The sequence below is a fragment of the Lepidothrix coronata genome, unplaced genomic scaffold, assembly GCF_001604755.1.
Source record: "Lepidothrix coronata isolate B3197 unplaced genomic scaffold, Lepidothrix_coronata-1.0 Scaffold241, whole genome shotgun sequence".
Lineage (NCBI taxonomy): Eukaryota > Metazoa > Chordata > Aves > Passeriformes > Pipridae > Lepidothrix > Lepidothrix coronata.
In genome coordinates this window covers 480116-499637 of record NW_016690421.1, presented here as the reverse complement: position 1 = coordinate 499637, position 19522 = coordinate 480116, and the positions used below count along the sequence as shown (strand labels likewise).

Sequence of the window (19522 nt, the reverse complement as noted above, 5' to 3'; positions counted from 1 at the left end):
GATATCGCACCGATGGAAGCCTATTTAACCTAAGGCAACTGAAGGCTCATACTAAGACCTTAAATCATCTTCTCCATGAGCTGCTTTATGCTGACGCCGCTGCCCTCATCGCCCACACAGAAGTATCTCTGCAGCGTTTAACATCCTGCTTTGCAGATGCTGCTGTGCTTTTTGGGCTGGAAGTCAGCTTAAAGAAGACAGAAGTTCTCTATCAACCTGCACCTCAGGAAGTCTTCCTTCATCCCCATATCACCATTGGCCAATCAGAACTCAAATCAGTCCAGCAGTTTAATTACCTAGGTAGCATCATCTCCTCGGATGGTAAGATTGACAGAGAGATAGACAACAGGTTAGCAAAGGCATATAGAGCTTTTCAAAAACTCCATAAAAGAGTTTGGTGAAATAAACACCTGAAGAAAAGTACAAAGATCAGTGTTTATAGAACCATAGTGCTGTCTACTCTTTTATATGGATCTGAATCATGGGTCATCTACTGCCACCACCTGCCTCTCCTAGAACGCTTCCATCAACGCTACCTCCGCACAATCCTAAACATCGACTGGTCAGATTATGTGACCAATACATCTGTTCTAGAACAAGCAGCAGTCACAAGTATTGAGGGCATGTTGATGAGAACACAGCTGCGCTGGGCAGGGCACGTCTCAAGGATGAAGGACGACCGCCTCCCTAAGATCCTGCTCTATGGTGAACTTGCCACTGGCTGCCGCAAGAGAGGAGCCCCAAAGAGGAGATACAAGGACTCCCTGAAACAACATTTTAGCCTTGGCCATATTGATCATCATAATTGGTCTACTCTGGCCTCCAATTGGGAGGCCTGGAGACACGCCATCTATAACGCAGCTGCTTCTTTTGAGAACGCACACAGGATCACTCTTGAGGAGAAATGAAATGCAGAAAGAACCGTGTCTTGTCGATATCACCTAAGGAGTCTTTCTGCTGTGCCTTTTGCAACTGGACTCGTCTATCTCGTATTGGCCTTTTTAGCCACCAGGGCGCTTGTAAAAAATGTGGGTAGAGTCCTTCCCAAATCTTCATTCATGAAGCCTAGCCATGACTATAAATCCATATTATTATGGTAAAATGTTAAGCCTTTCAACTGATGATTCTAACAGTAACTCGGTCACCTTACTAAATTCCTTATAGCTCAGAAGCGCAGTACTGGCTGTAGTTTGGCTCTCTGGCAATAGGGAGACACAGGTTCTTCCAGCCTGCCATGCTTAGTCACATGGTGTTCACATCCATTTCTTCAGAGCTACCACACAGTGACCTATTTTACAGGTACTCATTCACTTTCAGTAACATCAGTGTTATACAGTTTAGAAGTCAGCAGGTTTGGGTATAATGGAGTAATTATGGCTGGGTTACAGACTGAACATGGAGTAAGAAGACAGATCTCCTATCTTTATGGCTGTAGCTCCGTTACTCTGAATGGAGGTTGAGGACCTCACAGAGTTAGAAAAACATTGTCAGCATCCTTTGTGGTGAGGTCAGGAATTTCCTAAGATTTTCATTTATTCATATGAAGATTTAAGCCCTTTGTTAAAACAGAGTAAGATAAGCTGAATAGGAAAGAAGTAATTACATGGTGCTACTTCATTTTCTAATAGAGGTTGCTTCTTTAGCAATATCTAATTTTTGCAGTTAAAATGGCTCTTGAATACACGCAAAAGATCTCCTAGACTAAAATATAATTTGTTGATTTAAGTACTAAAAACTATATTGCACTCTTTTCTTTTAAAGATCAAACTGTTCCATAGATGAGGTCAACCTGGACAAACAAAGTAAAAAAAATCTTAGAATATTTTAACAAGATTTTGCTTTTTCAGCCTCTCTTTTCCAGTGGTTTTTAACTCATTGTTTTGATATTTTATACTGTTTTTAGTTCCTATTACAAATAAAACTAATTGGTATGTGAAAGAAAATGTTTAACTGGTGACTAGTGTCCTGGAATGATCTGCAGCATAAGTGAAGTTATGTGTTTTCTGATGATGCGCATAAATTTTCAGGACCTCAAAATTATGGCTGAGCTGACTGGTGGATGAGTGGAATATGTCACAACGTTCCACGGAAGACCTGAAGATAGCTGTTAATTAGAATAAGCAGACTCTCTTGTTACTTTTTCAAAAATTAAGAAGGTAGATTTTTGTTTTCCTAAGACATAGCTGATTAACTGCAAGACTTCAGAAACAGTTGTGAACTATACTTTGCAGTTGGCACAGAACACATGAAGTCATGGGTAATTTTTCATACTATTTTCCTGAAAATCAATAGAAAAACTGTTTGCAAAAACAGTTGCTTACACTGTTAATTGTTAACCTACTTTTTCGAAATAATTCTTATATAAGAATATTTCACAATGCATAATTTTACTGATACATTCTGCCATTTTTTTAATCTACACAAATAATGGCTTTAAAGTGGACTTGGAGACAGGAATATTAAAGGACGCTGTTCTGCTAAAAAGCTATATTTATTGGAGTCTATCCTCAAGGAGTTCACAGTAGTTATCCTCATATAAAAATATGATACGCAAGTGAGAAATTAGTTTTATGTATTTTGCCCTGGATCTCACATCAGGTATGACCTAGTCACAGCTTTATGTAATTTATCATTTCAATAAGGCATGTGAGCATTTCCTGGAATACTTATATAGTAAAATCTATAATGTATAGTAATTTATAATCACAGTTAAACCAGTATGATGAAAATGTATTTATAGGAGTGGAAAGTATTTTTCTTTTTTGTATAGATATACCCTGAATGAAGCAAATTTGCATAACTACATGCAAGGTGGGTAGATGGAAGCTTTCTCCTACAGTGGTACATTCACACTGATGTGCCTGCAATATGCAGACAAACCTTAATTCCATGTTATATCACTCTGGCCTGTAGAGTGGTTGCAGCACATAAATAAAACTAATTTATAAAAACCTTGAGGCAACCCTTTGGAGAGGAAAATTAAATCTTTTATATCTTGCTATACAATACAACTTGTGGTTTGTAAGTAACCATTGAACACCACAATAGCTGGAAAATGTTAAATCAGCCAGACCACAGTCATGGGAAAAGATGCCAGAGTAATAAATGTGTCTAAGATTGTGTATTTGGCGCACAACGTCATCAGTTTTGTTTATTAACTCTTATCTGGTTTAACAATCATGAAAGAGGACGAGAATTTTTAGGTTTTGTATTGTGATTAGGTTTACGCTTCTGAATCTGTGGACAAAGTTGTAACTGAGCTGAATTTTTTTGTTCGTTTCCAGCCAAAATTTGTCTTCAGCCAAAATCTCATATATAATCTGAAGTCTATTTAAAAAAGTCATCCAAGACAAATCTTTATGTTTAAATGTATTTAAACAGAGAAATATTAGAAAGTGATGCCTTGACCCATGCCATTGCATAGTAATACCATTAATGTCCTTGCCATTCTAAAGCATAAAAAAGGAAAAACATACCAAGCATAAGAATAAATAACAAACTTCCTGTCTCTATACAGATACATTTGTCACAGGAAGAAATGATACATATTTTCAGAAGCAAGGATAAGCTAGTGTTGTATTTTTTTATGTTATGTGACTAGCTTGTTTTCAAAATGTAGACATACTTTTAATAAACAGCAGCTCATGTTTTTAGCAGGAGCAGTTATAAAAATATAACATCTTAGTATTTACCATTAAAAAGCTAGATGACAACACTTCTTTTATTTAAGTGAGAGGTATCATAATATATAAAAGTAAATATTTTGATTGCCATTACACCGTAATCATTATGCTGCTACGCAGAGAAACACTGCTGGAAAGAAATATTTATTTTAAAAATGTTGGTGAATATGTTGTTAGTAAAAACAAAAGCACAGATAAAATAGGAAATAGGAAAACCCCCTGAAATGCAGCAGAGCTTACCTGACCACTTCTCAGCAGATCTGCTGCTTAGCTGTCCAGTGCCTGTGAGTCCCTGAAACAGCGAGACAGAATAAACTCAGTGTAACCATCATGTAGCCTACTAAATTCACTTAAACACTTCAAACGACAAAACATACTCATCATAAACTATTCAAAAAGAGTTAGCATGCAACTCCAGCTGCAAGAGATTTTGTTCACAAACTGAACAGCAATTGGCCTGTACTTTAGTCTCATCAAAAAAGTAAACCAATCACATTGACAAAAAGCCACCGTAAACAAAAAGACTGTATTTAAAGGATAAACAGTTTTGGCATCCCTACCATCAAGTCTTCCGTTCTTTTTTTTTTCTTCGTCAAAATTTAGGTTATATATTTGTTGTTAGCAAGAGTTGCATTACTATTATTATTAATTTTAGTTCTGTTTATTACGTTGAGGGTTATATATTGTAGAATAATTTTGTTGTCACTAGTTAATGTTAATTAGTTGTTTTAATAGCCTATATACCTATTTGTTATCTTTTGGTAGGTTTACTTTTTTAACTATCAGTAACTTAATAACTGAGAATATTTTACATTACTGTTGCATACTCAAAATTACAGAGTTACTATTAGTGTTACCTGTTTAACGTTTAGTCATCCTTTGAGTCCTGCGACATATTTCCTTAATAATCATCAGCCATCAAGTCTGATAGTCTCAAAAGAATATCAGCCCTCTAAACTGCCTTCAAGGGCGGTGATATTTAGCACTGAAAATTACAAATAAAGTTTTTGAAGTTGAGTACCAACAACTGGGCAGTGACACTGATGATTTGTTTATCAAGACAAATTGTTATATACTACGAAAAATGCAGTCAACGCACTCTTCTGAGTGAAAACAAATAGGTGAATCTATGCAATGCTTACATGTTGAATGGGATATTTAATGTGCGGGGAAACTCAAAGGTTGAAGAACTAGCATTTAGACAGTCTAACAGTGGTAAGTGGTAATCTTACCTCTTTAAACTCCATTACATTCTCACGAGAGACATGCTAATACAAACAAGTCAATCAGAGTTTGTGTTTAGCAAGATCAAGCTTAAAGGATAGTTTAAAATCCATTTATTGTTCTAAAGCATTTTTTTCCATTAACATGTTATACATTAGTGGATACTAACCATGATTCATGTAACAGTTTAGTTTGTTAACTTTTAAATTATTTAACAACCAGAAGTTATTAATACAACTTTTAAAGTCTTACACAAAAAATCTTAAAACAGGCTTGGGTTCATTTTTGTAATTTTTATATAAAAAACATTTTAGGCATCTCTTGAAAAAGAAATAAAGCAAGCATTTAAAGCTAGAAAACAAGTAATTCCAAATTTAGTTTGTTACAAAAGGTTTCAGCTTTATTGACAAATTATGGCAAACATATTTGACAAAATTATGGTTTCCTATTTAGAGAAGCTTACACATGGAACTTTAAGTGATTTTTTTAACAAATACAGGTTAAAACACTGAACAACTTCAGTTAGCTACATACATACAGTAGCTGCTTGTTTTCAACCCCATTAAAACAGCATTTAAAATTAAATTTACAAACTGAATATTGAACATCTTAATCTAAACTAACATATATTAAAAAAGACAGGTTAAACATCTTATCTACAGCTTGATTATTGTCTGGTTCAAAAAAAAAAAAAAGAAAAGGAAAAAAAGAATCATATTACAGTCTTTTAGCAACCCTAAACAGAAACTCAGCCTTAGCTAGTATGTAGAGACTCGAGATCTGTAACAGTGTCATGCTTTTTAAGTTACACACAGCAATGAATACAACCAATAGAACATCATCTTTGAATAGTTTATAGACAATGTTTGCCAAAGGTTTTTTGTCTCTGTTTTTTTAAGTCCGTGTTATAAAATAATACTAATGCCAATGTCACGCCAATGTTATAGGAAATACAAGTAGTACATAGGATAATAATGAGCAGTAATCCCTAGGATAGAAAAGAAATGGACTATTACTTGTCTTGTTGCTGTTTATGTGGAGACCACAGGCTATTAATTGTCTTTGAGATGAGGTCACAGATGAGGAGGACCTTCAATATCTACCATAGGGGTGTTCCCTGTAACCCCCTCTGGCTGACCTTGGAGGTGGTGCCTTTAGGCTGGAACGGGTTGAGGCCCATTCTTCTTGTGCTAAAAACAGAAGAGAAAAACAAATTTTGTAAATATCTAAAACTGAAAGAACAAGGAGATGCCACTGCTAATGGCTGTCAAAATTCTTGAATGTTTTGTCTGAAACCTTTAGAAAATTAAAATGAGGATGGTGTTATCACCCATTGCTTTACCCTCCTATAAAAACTTACAGAAAACTAACCTACTTCTCTACACAGGCAATCAGTCTATCTCAGGAAGAAAAAAGTCTTACACCTTCACTTTCAGCAGAGAATGAAAAACTACTGTGGTGATGGTACAGTCAGCTCTGGAAAAATTACTGTGTAAGTCTGCCAGTTCAGAATTTATTTGATGTTTTGAGTTTCTAGCATTTAAGTTAAAGCACAAATTTGAATAGCATTTAATGTAATTGGTATGATAACAAGATGAGAAGTTGAATCATGAAAGGATAAGAGAGGTATGTTTGATTTTTTACTTCCATTTGAGATGAAAAGAAAGAAAATAATGGAAGAAAAAATAATGTGTAGCAGTGAACCTACTGCATTAAGCAAAATGAGATTTTACTTTGCATTATCTTTAGAATACTTTATCAAATTCTGTGAATGAAATATGCTCGGAAAGATAAAGATAAAAAATCTAGTTCAGTTTTTACAAAGTTTCTATAAATCTTCTCTTCCTCCCTGACAAGGTATTTTGGAAGCTAACCCTGAGCAACCAGGAAATTTACCTTCAGTTGTGGTCTAGCAGTTGAACCCAAAACTTGAATTGTCTCCTAAATCAGCTAGTGGATTGTGAAATGATTTCTGGTTTTGTCTTCCACTGACTTCAACTGATCATACAGAGTGATTAAAATGGAAATGCATAAACCATAATGTATCATCGATCTTATAACACATCATTATGCAACATTCCTGGTATCTTGTTTTTGCTAATGACTGCTGATTTATGTGACCACTAAGAAAATAATTAGCTGGCACTAGACAAAAATACTAAATGGTTAAAAGAGGTATCAGAGATTCCTTTTGTAAAATGATAATGCTATGTGAAAACAGAAAAATGAAAATATAAAACATAAAAAGCCTGTTAAAATTCTGAAAGCTATTTCTTCTCTGCAAGATGTCTTCTTTGCAACTACATTTTGTTATCTTGTTGCCTTGCGGTATAAGAGGAAAGCACAGGGTACGAGGGAAAAGCAGCTATACAGCTTACAGTGAGGCTCAGGTTGCATGTATTAGGAGTGGACATCTCTGGAGAAGATTTGGTAGCAGCTGATCTTGCTATGGAACAAGAAACATTCCTGTTGTGATTTTTTGGTGCACTCCATTTATTTTCTTTTTCTTTGAGCTCTTCAGGATGTTCTCTTGTTGAATATCAGGGGTTTTATGGTCACACGAAACCAAAGTTTACTGTGGAAAGCTACTGCCTACAGGGCTGAAGAAGAGGCAGCCAATGTGATATAGTTCTAAATCCTCAGGTTTCTCATTCCTAGAGGGAATCAGTTTCCATACAGTGAATTTAAAAATCCTCCCTCTGCAATATGTTTCATTACACCCTTTAAAAATGGCATTTTGTTGTAAATTTGCTGCAGCTTCAATTACCCTTTGCTGAAGTGTCACTGCATTTGCAGAGAGGCCTCGGGGAGAAGTGAGATTTATATGGAAAAGGAGAAGTTTTATTTATATAAATGAAAACGACTGAAGTAGTAAAAATACTCACTAAATGTACAACACAAAGACAAACCCATTTCTTGTTCCCTTTCAGTCCCCTCACAGTCATCTGGACAGAAACACCTTCGTATAAAGGTGAAATGTGCAGTATTTTTGGTAGTCCTCATGCAGTGAAAAATTACTTTATATTACCAACTGGAGGAAGCTGTTTTTTCCTTGACTGTTCTTAAACCAAATTGCTGCTCTTGACAGAGTACAAAACCAGAATTGTAATTTGTGGTACAAGTCTCTTTTTCAGTAATATGGTGGACCTATTTGCTTGATTTCAAACTTTAACACCATTATTGACACCATGGTTGACAGCTAACAGCTCCTGTTGATATTGTACGATAGACCCTAGTGTACTAACAGGTGAATCCATAGCCAAAACACAGATGGAACTTTTGGGATTACGGCCTTCAAGTGGGAAAACACTGGCATCTACCACTCATACAGCAGTAAGGATTATATATTTATTGTGGAGAAAGGAACATGATAGGGAGCAGCACTATCAAGAGCCTCTGAATCACACTATGCCAATAAATTTCAAGATGGAGCCACACCAAAAAAGAAGTTAGATTACTAGTGGGTTTTTTCCTGTGGGGATTTTTAAAGAACAACAACATATCTGCATGCTAGTAATTAAAGGTTCCTTGATGTGCCAAGCTGGTCTTTCATGTCTCCATTTCAGAAGTCCAATGTAAGCTTTCTTCTTTCAGCATCAAGGGAAGAAACGGGGCTTCTGAGAATGGAAATCTCTTGTCTTCAGGAACAGTCTTAAAAGATTGGAGCCATACAGACTACCTCAGTAGCTTGTTGGATTACCAGGCTCAGTTTCACTGTGTTTGAGAACAGGAGAACAGTGGAGCCTGTCTCTGAAAGACTGTACCAAAAAGGGACAGAAAGAGAGCCTTAATCTTAGTAAAGTCACATGTTAATGAAGTGGAAACTGAGAGGGATTTCAAGTGAAGAGCAGGTAATAGGTGTAGCTTTGGAGATGGAAAGGTAATTGGGAGAACTGCAAGTGAGAGACTGACCAAGAGCTGAAGAAATGTGCAGGGTGGTCATTGTGTTTTAACGCTGATTCTTTTTCCTTCTTCTGATTCCTGTTGAAAGAAACTCTGCGCAGTTTGACCTTTCTCTTCCCTCTGTGACGTCCAGACCCCCATCCAGTCCTTATGCCATAGCAGGCTCCACTCATGCCCTGTCCTTTTCACTTCTGACTGTCCCCAGTGCTATCAGGTGTCAAAGACTGTGACTGAAAAGAAATCCACACAGGCAACTTAATAACTGAGGGCAGAGGGTCCAGCTTTTTCAGGAACTTGGTGTTATTTCCAACTTTGACATTCTAAGTTAAGCAGAAATACTGTATGTTTCGCTTTCAGAAACTAAAACTATAATATATATATAGCAGCATGAAGGAAACCTAATAGCGTTTATATGTGAGGAATCTGATTGTGCTTGGGCATGAGGTTTCCTGCGGGTGTGGTAACAAGTGTTGTAGCTTCTTTGATAAGAAATTAAAGACATGGGTAAAACCCTTTTAATTACACTGCATACTTTCAGTTTGCTGTATGCTTCCTGTCAATTGGTATTTGAAGCTCACCTTTAGGATATAAAATTAATTATTATCAGTCAATCAGCACCCTTGGTTTATGACTGATTGAAATGACGTTAGTATTTTTGCAGTGCTTTTTATGGTTCAGATTGACTCTTATCTATTATACTGTGTTCATTGAGTTATATAAATGCTTTCAGTATCTGTTACAGACTATTGATATATTAGTTGAGGCTATCTTTGAAGATTATTGTTTGATCATTGCTAGGAGACTCATTAGCTTTGATCTAATGTTTAAATACAAAATTATAGTTAGATTTTTTTTCTTACTGGAGAGACAGAATGAAAAAAGATCATACCATTTTTAAGCTGAGAATTTCCTCTGAATATGAGATCTAAATGGTAACATTTATAGCACAGAGAGAGGTACATATGAAGTTGTTTCTGTCTTACTATTGTACCTACGTATTATTGAAAGCACAGAAAAATTCAGTGGCTCATCCATGTGGATATCATCACATGCTTAAATGACTTCAAGTACAAGATTCAAGAAAAGCACATATTCAGACACCTTTTTTCACTCTTCAATCTGCATTCTGCAACTTTGTCATGCAATTTTCCAGCATTGAATAAAACTCTTTGACAAATGCAAAAAGGGAAACAATGCAATAATTAAAAGGCAGATCACATTAATGGATGCTTTAAAATAAAAAAGATACATATTAACAGCATGCGATTTACATATGAATGTGTTATTTTCTAATATTTTTGTATTTATATTCATTGCTTAGTCCCTGTAATAATAAAGACCTGATCACTTCTTCTTCCTAATAAATTATTTAACATCTGAGTATTGCCCACAATTATTTGGCACAAATTTATTAATCTCTGGTCAATTATTTTGGACAGGTGGCCAGGAAGAGATTAAAAAGAGGTATTCTGTTCAGATAGTTATGATGTATATAACAGCAAGTAGTATAATGGTTTAATTTAATTTTTCACTTAGCTTTCAGTGTTTTAGAAACAGAAGTTGCTTTTAATTCAGAATAAAATATTTTTATTTCCTATAAGCAAAAATCTCCACCATTTTTGCAAGGTCATTTATACTGCATGCATGTGCAGAGAGCATGCTGCACTTGGGATAGAGCTCAAGTGGAATTCAGGAATTGTGATTACTAGCTCTACTCCTTGTTTGCTCAGTGACCTTGGATAACTGTTCAATATTTTGTGGTATGGCTTCCTCACTGGTAGAATGAGACAAGAATACCTATCTCCCTGGGGTGTTCTGAGATGTAGTTAATTGCCTGAGCAGTAAGAGAAAAGCGATATAGATGTGCTGAACAGAAGACCCAATAGAAACCAGACATATTGCTTTAAAGCGAGAACACTGAAAATTAGAATGCTTTTCTTTGGATAATTCAATTTGTGCTGTATTTCTAGTAAGCCTCCAAACTTCTCCCTCCATGAAAAGATGGATGGAGACAAAGTACTAAGCAGTGGATGGAAAATTTGCCCTACACAAGCTAATGACTGAAGCTCAACTAACATTGACAAAGCAAATGTTTCACCCCATAAATCCACACGGAAAAGACAGCAGCAGTTTTCTTGTGTCATAATTGGACAAGTACATATTATTTTAGACAAAAATTCAAGAACAAGTATTTGTCTTTTTTCTTTTTTTAAGGAGAGCATCCACTTATTTTTTTCACTCTTCCGGTCTCTTCTTGCTTGTCTGCAAACCTTACAAAATACACAGGATTTTCTGACCTGACATCTATGAATTTTATAATTTGTGAGAAGAACAGCTAAGTGACTATCTTTCAAATCACAAATGGTACCTTTCTTCTTTGAAATGTGGAATCTTCAGAAGACAAAAAATGATTTCAAAACACAGGCTCAAAACCATTATGCTTACTTACACCATGCTCAAAAACCTATAAACCCCCCTACAAAACCTATATATAGCTATATAGCTTAAAAACTAGAAATTAATGGAAAACCTTGTGGTTTAACAGTCTAGTTTCTGAACATGTCTGTAGCTGTTAAAAAACCCCTGACTACTGCCCCTATGCTTGACAGTACCTTCTCTTCAGGAGGGCTAACAAATTAAACTGCATGACTACTCCAAATCTACTTTAGTATTGTGAGCTTCCCTGGCTTAATCAGGTGGTAAAAAAATCGCAGACATCCTCCAGTTGACTTAGCACTGAAGGAGATGAGCTTGTTCACGCCCCTCTGCCAGCCCCCCCTGCAGGTTAAGTAACGACAGCAGGAGCTACAGAAAATGATTTCTTGGAAGACTTCAGCCACTCTTGCAGTGAACACCTGCCACAGGCAGGAAAGGAGCAGCATCAAAGTACATCAGCAACTAGACTGAGAAACTGTAATGCAGGGAGGAAACAGACTATTATCAGTGTTGCTGTGAGGCGACTGTGAATGTGACAGTGTGAGGGAGTTTTGTTTTTCTCTTCAGTAAAAACAAATTTTCTACTACTTTATGGTCATGCAACATGAAATGTGCAGTGGCATATTGCATCTGGAATTAAATAGATGCACATCAGTATTACAGGACTTCTGTCTTAGATTCTCCAAGTCAACAGTTCCCACGGTGCAAGGCAGGGAAATTACATTTGAAATATTACATAGGAAAGTTTTGCATGATTTACTTATGCTTATTTTGTCATAGAAAATGATTTATAATTCAGGAGTAATAGAGTAAGCACAACAAGTCACTATAAATTAAAATCAATCTATTTTCTCTTGCTACATGTGGATTTTTTCAGTGTTGTATCATAATAACTGAAATACTAAAGTTTTAGAATATCCAGACAGTTAAAAGAATGCAGTGGGTTTAAATAGGGAACTTTCGAAAGAATTATAACCTAATTATAACACTGACTTGACAAAACAGCAATAACTCTAGTATTGTCCCCACATTAGTCATCATGGCTGAATTAAAAATGTGTTCCTTTACCCACGAACTTTCAAAATCATGCTCTTATGAAAATCATAAATCTCTGAGGGAGCGAATGCTACTTGGGATACAGCTAAGGTGATTCCACCAGTAAAAGAATTGATAAAATTCTGCAAAAAATCAAGAAAATACTTTTGACAGTTCATTCTGTCCCACAGTAGGAACAGGATCACTGCTATCAGTAAGCATAGGAATGACTGAAATAGAAGATTAAAGAAGGGCAATTTATTTGGTATATCTTCTATCCATATGCAGTAGAAATCTTCACTGTCTCCTGTTTCCAGTGAAAGAAAAAATAGAGCACTGTACAGGAAGATTCAGGAGCACTTCTGAGTTCCCAGGGCCGGGAGTACATCTGCCTTGTGCTCAGGAAAACACCAGATGCAGGAGCACAGCACACTCCACAGAACCATGGCACATATGGCAAGGTTGTTAGCTGGGACAGCTTCTATCAGGACACAGGTGCTATATCAAAGTTAGCACACAGTGCATACAAACAGAAACTATCTGCAGAGTGAAATAGCTGATGCTGAGGACTGTTGATGTTCACACTATATGGCTTCTAAAGATTTTTTCATTTCAGACTGGCCTGAGTTTGAGCCTCTGGAAGTGAATTTTCACAAACAGTTGGGATTACAATTTTTGCTTTAGTTTCAAACTAAAAGTCATGTACTTTGAAATCATTCAATGATGCAGAAAGAAGAAAAAAAATACAGAAAACTGGGAAATCTTTTTCTAAAGAGCATTCCTGCTCCTATGCTAGTGTAGAAGCACCCAGCATGGGCTAAACAGTGGGTCAGGTGTGTGCTCTGTCGAGACACTGCAGAAAAACTCCACCACAATGGCACAGTCTGTGTCCTGTTGCTTCTGAGATGCTTTATTAACAATAAGATGGATTAGAAAGTGGTTGGACGGTCACATCCAGAGGGTAGTGGTCAATGGCTCAGAATCCTGATGGAAATCAATAACAAGTAGTGTCCTCCGGAGTCCATACTGGAACCAGTGTTATTTAATATCTTGATTAATGACACAGACAAAGGAATCAAGTGTACCCTCGGCAAACCTGGTGATGACACCAAGCTGAGGGGTGCGGTCCACACATCTCAAGGATGAGATGTCATCCAGAGGGACCTGGACAAGCTTGAGAAGTGGGTTCATGGGAATCTCGAGCAGTTTAACAAGACTAAGTGCAAGGTGCTGCACCTGGGTCAGGACAACCCACAGTGTCAATAAAGGCTGGGGGACGAACAGATCAAGAGCAGCCCTGCCTGAGAAGGACTTGATGGTGCTGGTGGATGAGAGGCTGGACTTGACCCAGCAACGCGTACTTGCAGCCCAGAAAGCCGGCTGTATCTTGAGCTGCATCAAAAGAAGTGTGTTCAGCAGGTCAAGGGACGTGATTCAGCCCCTCTACTCTGCTCTGATAAGACCCCACCTGGAGTGCTGCATCCAGCTCTGGGGTCCCCAGTACATGTAGGACATTGAGCTATTGGATAGAGTGAAGAGGAGGGCCACCACCTATGAGGAAAGGCTGAGAAAATTGGGCTTGTTCAGCCTGGAAAATAGAAGGCTTCAGGATGACCTAATTGTGGCCTTCCAGTAGCTGAAGGGAGCCTAGAGGAAAGATAGACAGGGACTTTTTACAAGAGCATGTAGTGACAGGACAAGGAGAAATGGCTTCAAACTGAAAGAGAGTAGGTTTAGATTAGGTATTAGGAAAAAATACTGTGAGAGTGCTTAGGCACTGGAACAGGCTGCCCTGAGAAGTTGTGAATTCTTCATCTCTGGGAGTGTTCAAGGCTAGGTTGGATAGAGCTCTGAGTAACCTGGTCTAGTGAAATGTTACCCTGCCCACAGCAGGGGGATTGGAACTAGATGATCTTTAAGGTCCCTTCCAACCCAAAGCATTCTATGATTCTGTGATTCATTCTATGATGATTCTAAGACCTAGACAACAAAGTTTTCTTTGGTATGTTGCAGTGATATTTTCAAACAAATACCAAATATATACACTCCCGTGATATAAATGAATAATCCGTGCATATTAGTAAGCCTTTGTTAACTAGTGTTAGTAAAGATCTTGTCTGTAATCACAAGTCAAGTGAAGTCAAACACTGAAATGAGGAGAATCAGACTTATGTCTCTTACATCTGCATGTCAGTAGTCACTGTGAGCTATTCGAGCACTTGATTTCCTACATTTGAAAATTTAAATGGGACTAGGCTAGAAAAAAAATAGGGTAAGAAACCCTTAGCATGCTGAGCATAATGAATATTAGGACCAATAATCTACAATACCAAAGGTATTAAAAATGAGGAAGAAACTTGGACTCAACAGCTGAAAAAACTTCTTATCTTCACCTGCAGAGAGCAATTGCTAAGAAGTGCTTTTTCAAAATGTACAAATATTTTTTCTGTATACATTGTGACATGGCTTCATTTACTTTGTCATTGCCATAGATTAATCACTACAGGATTTATTTCACACTACAATGGTAGTTACTTAAGTTTCTCCATGAAATGAACACGCGTATGTCTTTTAATAAAGTATGAGAATTTATGTCTGCTAAGGTAACATCTCTTCAATCAGCCTATATATAAGAATTCCTGAAGTTTGAACCTTCCATTTATGCCTTCCTCCCCACATTTAATCATTATATACTTAGTTTTACTTATTCAGCAGAAATTATCATTGTTATGGTAAAAAAACCTTAATTTACTAGATAATACACTTTTAAGGACAAACACAGAATGAAGAAAATAAAAGATACAATGAAAATGTGGTGGAATATTGCTGTACATTTTTAGTTGTTAGCTCTATAAAGGTCTATAAAAATTTGTTTATGAAGTGCTATCTCTGTAGAGCATTACTTAGTAAACTAATGCAAACCACAATTGCAAAGCTCTCATATAGAGTAACTGGCAGGGAATTATTTGTGAAATAGTCAATTAAATCATAGTGGCAGCATTTTACAACTTAAATGATGTCTTACATTAAAAGGAATTATACTAAACAGTTACACTCTCCAATTTTAATTAAAGATGGAATTATCCTAAAGCCAAATACTCGGTTGTTTGTGAGCACTTAATGCTAAACTGGAGTAGAATATGCACCACAAACCATGGTCATCAGAGAAAATCTGAACAGCTGAAAATTTCTGGTGAAGACAGAAAACAAAACAATGTCTCCTTGATGCAATAGCAGCACATGCAGTAAACAGCCTTGCAAGCTTCTCCTGAAAAGCAGCAAGGATGTGAGTGGAGTTCATTTATGTCTTCTCTCTTTGTGTAGGTGGCAAGCTACAGATTAACCTTCCTAACTCTTGCCTAAGGCCTTTGGCAGGTGGTGTTATTCTAATTTAATTGTGGTGGTTTAGGAGGTTATAGACTTTAACCCTATCCTTTCACCCTCTACCTAAGGTTTCTGCTTTTTTGGTAGTAGCAGCAAGAAGTCTGTGTGTACTAGCCTCTTAGATACGGCAGTTCATGACCTGACATAAAAACACAATTGCCACCATTTTCAAGTAACACACAAGGCAGGATATGCACGAGGCTGTGAACTAAAGCATCTGACAACAGGCACACTCTCACTGCTATGGAAGTCTCAAGCTCTGGAAGCAGGAGTGGGAGCCTCTTCAACCTTCTGCAGCAGCAACTGGCAGAGCTTACTGCTGGAATCCCCAGCCTTTGGAAGAACAAAGCCAGAAACAGTAGCTGATAAACAAAGCCTTGAGTGCTCTGATCAGTACAAGGGTGAAAAAGGGTTCAGATGAAACAACTGTGAGGCAGGTCAGATGTAATTAATACAGCTTCTAAGGCATTGGATGTGCCTTGCTAGCAAGTCATACTCTCTGTTATCTTTCTAATGTGGCCTAACAGACCCCAACACTTTATCAAGAATTCTGTTTCCTCTAAAAAAAACCAAACCGGGGAAATAGAAAGAGAAATGAGAACGTGAACAGTTTACAAAGGGCTTTTCATGTACAGCAGTCCTGTCCAGTGAAGCTGCTTTTTGGAGTTGGGCATGGTATTAAATATAGGAAGGAAAGGTTCATAGTTACCAAATTTTAGGTGTACATTATATCCTAATCGATTTATAAGAAAAATCATTAAATTCATGTTTTCACTAGATATCTCCTCAGATGACAACACTGCCAGAAGGGAAACCAAAAAATTATTAAAGCATAATGAGAGCGAGGAATATAAACCTTTTTGTTCATAAATGAATCCAATTTCATGCCTTCTCTTTTAAAACATAAACATCAAGTTAACACAACACCGTCACCTTAGTTTAGACTCTTAGATTTAAAATCTTATCTGCAGATATAAAAACCCTTGGTAGCATAAGTATCATAAATGTTCATTGAGTGTGATTAGAGATGAGGATGATTTACATTTTTGAAAACTGTACAGTACTTTAAATGACTGGTCTTTAAAGAGCCTGCTAAAGATATTTCTTTACAACTCACATGAGGAAACCTATAAGGGCTACATCCCCAAGAAGATTTTCAGGTTTGCATCCCAAATTTATGTTCCTCAGCCTGGAACGGTGATCTTCAAAATTTCTAGCAGTAGCTGCATAATCCTGATCCTATAAAAAATTTGTAGGAATCTCATAATTCCTTGGCAGTGTATTTCCATGTGCCCAGAGACTGCTGCAGGGAATGCTTTGAAGTGTCTCTACTTTGATCCTTCTGAGAGACTGGGTGACAAGCGTGTCACAATAGAGCTTAAGAATCTAACTACATGAGAGGGTTCTGTGCTCTGAATTTTCATTCATGGAACATCCCTAAGTCATGGGAAGTAGTGCAATTTTATAAATACTCCTTTCAGCTGACTTTGCTATTGTCTTGGGGGTTTTCTTGGTTGGATTTGAACGGGATGGAATTCTCAGGAAACTTCACAATAGAAAATGAAAAAGTTGTTAAGGCAGTTTAGTTGTGGATTTTAGAGCGGTGAATAGTGTGTAGGAATCCCTCTTGCCCAGCCTCAGATAAGTGACTTAGGCCCTTTCTTGTTTAGTACTTCCATCTAATCAAAAGAGATGTGGAACTTCCTGAGGATTAAATGGTGTTTGGGTGGGCTCTGCTCTGAAACACCCCTGTGATTTCTCCAACCATACTGTGAACAATCCATAAATCCATAAATCTTTATGAACTTCTGTGGAAACGGTTTCCCTAGTCAGAATTCTCCACAAGTGCTTTTAAAAGGAGCATAGAAGAACCCATGAGACAAAACCCACCTGCTACTTCTTAGGAGCACAGATAGAAAGAGAAGTCCTAGGAGGCAGCTCATAGAGGAGTACCATATCATATGGTGCTGTATAATACTTAGCAAGTAATACAGAGCTCTATTTCATACTTTAAAAAGATTGTAAGTACGAAGTAATGTTACTAGTATTCATTGCTTCGTGGAAAATGAAAGAAAACCTTCTGAGGATTGAGACTGACCTCCCTAAAAATAAGCTGGAAGCAAGAGGATGCATAGGAGAAAGTAAAGAAATGCCTAACTAGTAAATCTTTGATAATTCAGATATTGTTACTGGAATGGATAAGGGTGAAAAGACAAGTTGTTACACAAAACACCTAAGACATGACAATAAGACACCAGTTCTATGCTCATGTACCATTTGTATGTGGTCTTATTCAGTTTGGGGGAATTCTCAATTGCAGAGGCATGCCAGAAAGAATTGTAAAGGAGGAATATGGCCTTGTTATGGAAGGTAAAACAAAGTGTGAAACTGAACTGAGATGAAAGACTGTTGATTTCTGCAGGATGGTGAAAAATGAAGGGGCAGCTGATTTTATACAGTGGGATGGATTCAGGAGACACAATGAATTGCAAAACATCCTGAAAACCAAGTAAAAACTGGGAACAGAGAATTAGGGTAAATTTAAGTGAGAGGATGATAAGGGGTGATGCTCCAAATCAGATACAGAGGGAACATCACTGTATGCCCAGGAACTAAGAAAGTAAGGAAGTTAAGCATATATTCTACAGTTCTACAGCTCTGTAAACTCAGATTACCTCCTCAGATAAATGGTGGTGACTTTGGGATGAAGGAAGTTCACACACAGATTTCCAAAGCGCAGAACTAGCAAATTTACTAATCTGCTAAAGTAAACGAACCAACAGGAGCACAAACACACATAAACATATCTGTTTTCAGAAAGTAGCAAAATTTCAATTTGGAATATTATTCCATGTTTATTCTAGGTTTTGGATAATACTATTTCTGATCTTTGTGCTCAAATGCCAGCTCAAAAAATAGTTCAAGCAAAAACCAAAGCAAGTCCACAGTTATCAGCTATGTATTTTAAGACAAATCTAGTAAAGGAAACTCAGGCATTTTGAATTTGTTTCAGCTGCTGAATGGAAAGAAAAAAAAAAAGGAGCTGCATGCAGAACATAAATTTAGTCATGACGCCACTGTACGAACACTTTGTAAGCCTTAGCTAATTAGTCCATTCAAAATCCCTGCTGGGAAAACAAGTGATATTCTTCTGGTTTTACAAATGAGAGATTGGAAGGAAAGTGACACTACTTTAAATGTCTAGCCCAGACACACAGAGATTCAGCATGGTGAAGTGTAATTAAAAGTTAAACAGTGGGTAATTCTTACTGCTGAGCTCAGACTATGCTTAGCAATGCATTCAGGAGAGGAGTGGAGAGGGGAAGAAAGATATTCCACTGCAGATATTAAAAATGCATCAGCAAAAAGGAAACAAAACAAAGGGTAACCAAACCACTCACATTCATATGGATAAGTTATTATTATTATTACTTGTTTAGCATTGAAAATGTGCTTGACTGCACATTATATTATCCAAATGTATTGTGAGAACTGATTATACAAAGAAATTAAGTTATTTCTGATTTTGCAATGCAACCATTTTGACATCTCAGTAATGTCTATTTCTATACCAATACAAAGGAAACTGCAAGTTTGCATTACAGTGACATTTACTTCACAGCTGCATGAATAAAATTATTTCAAGCAGCAACCCTTATATAACCCCTTAGTGTAACTTTGATTTGCAGCATGATTTCCAGCAGCTTTCATTTTCACAATGCTTCAGAAGTCACCATGTAGACATAGGATACTTTATTAGTAGCAGTAAATCAAGCATGACATTTCTCCTGAATATGCTAGGCTCACTCTTTAAGCTGTCAGTAGTCAGCTTTGCTCTATTATTTCAGTGAAACTCT

General features: G+C 36.9%; 1 protein-coding gene and 1 long non-coding RNA gene across 28 annotated transcripts in view; one reads left to right on the top strand and one right to left on the bottom strand.

The window, feature by feature from the left end:
• The window catches only part of KHDRBS2 (KH RNA binding domain containing, signal transduction associated 2), a 366714-nt gene that overhangs the window by 30189 nt on the left and 317003 nt on the right, over nucleotides 1–19522 (bottom strand). For 20 of the 27 annotated variants that reach the window (XR_001877975.1, XR_001877992.1, XR_001877982.1 and 17 more), the window contains 3 exons: nucleotides 5924–6097; nucleotides 4541–4668; nucleotides 3924–3975 (listed from right to left, as the gene is read on the bottom strand). Coding sequence is in view for 2 of the 27 variants with exons in the window: in XM_017834826.1 (XP_017690315.1) it covers nucleotides 6000–6097 (98 nt within the window). In the remaining 25 variants the exon portion in view is untranslated. Of the gene's footprint in view, nucleotides 1–3923; nucleotides 3976–4540; nucleotides 4669–5003; nucleotides 6098–19522 lie in introns of those variants that run through there. The other 7 variants (XR_001877994.1, XR_001877979.1, XR_001877978.1 and 4 more) reach the window with 2 other exon arrangements.
• On the top strand, nucleotides 6004–6872 carry LOC108507140. The gene is made up of 3 exons (XR_001877999.1): nucleotides 6004–6125; nucleotides 6295–6399; nucleotides 6765–6872. It is a non-coding gene; the product is annotated as an uncharacterized LOC108507140 (long non-coding RNA).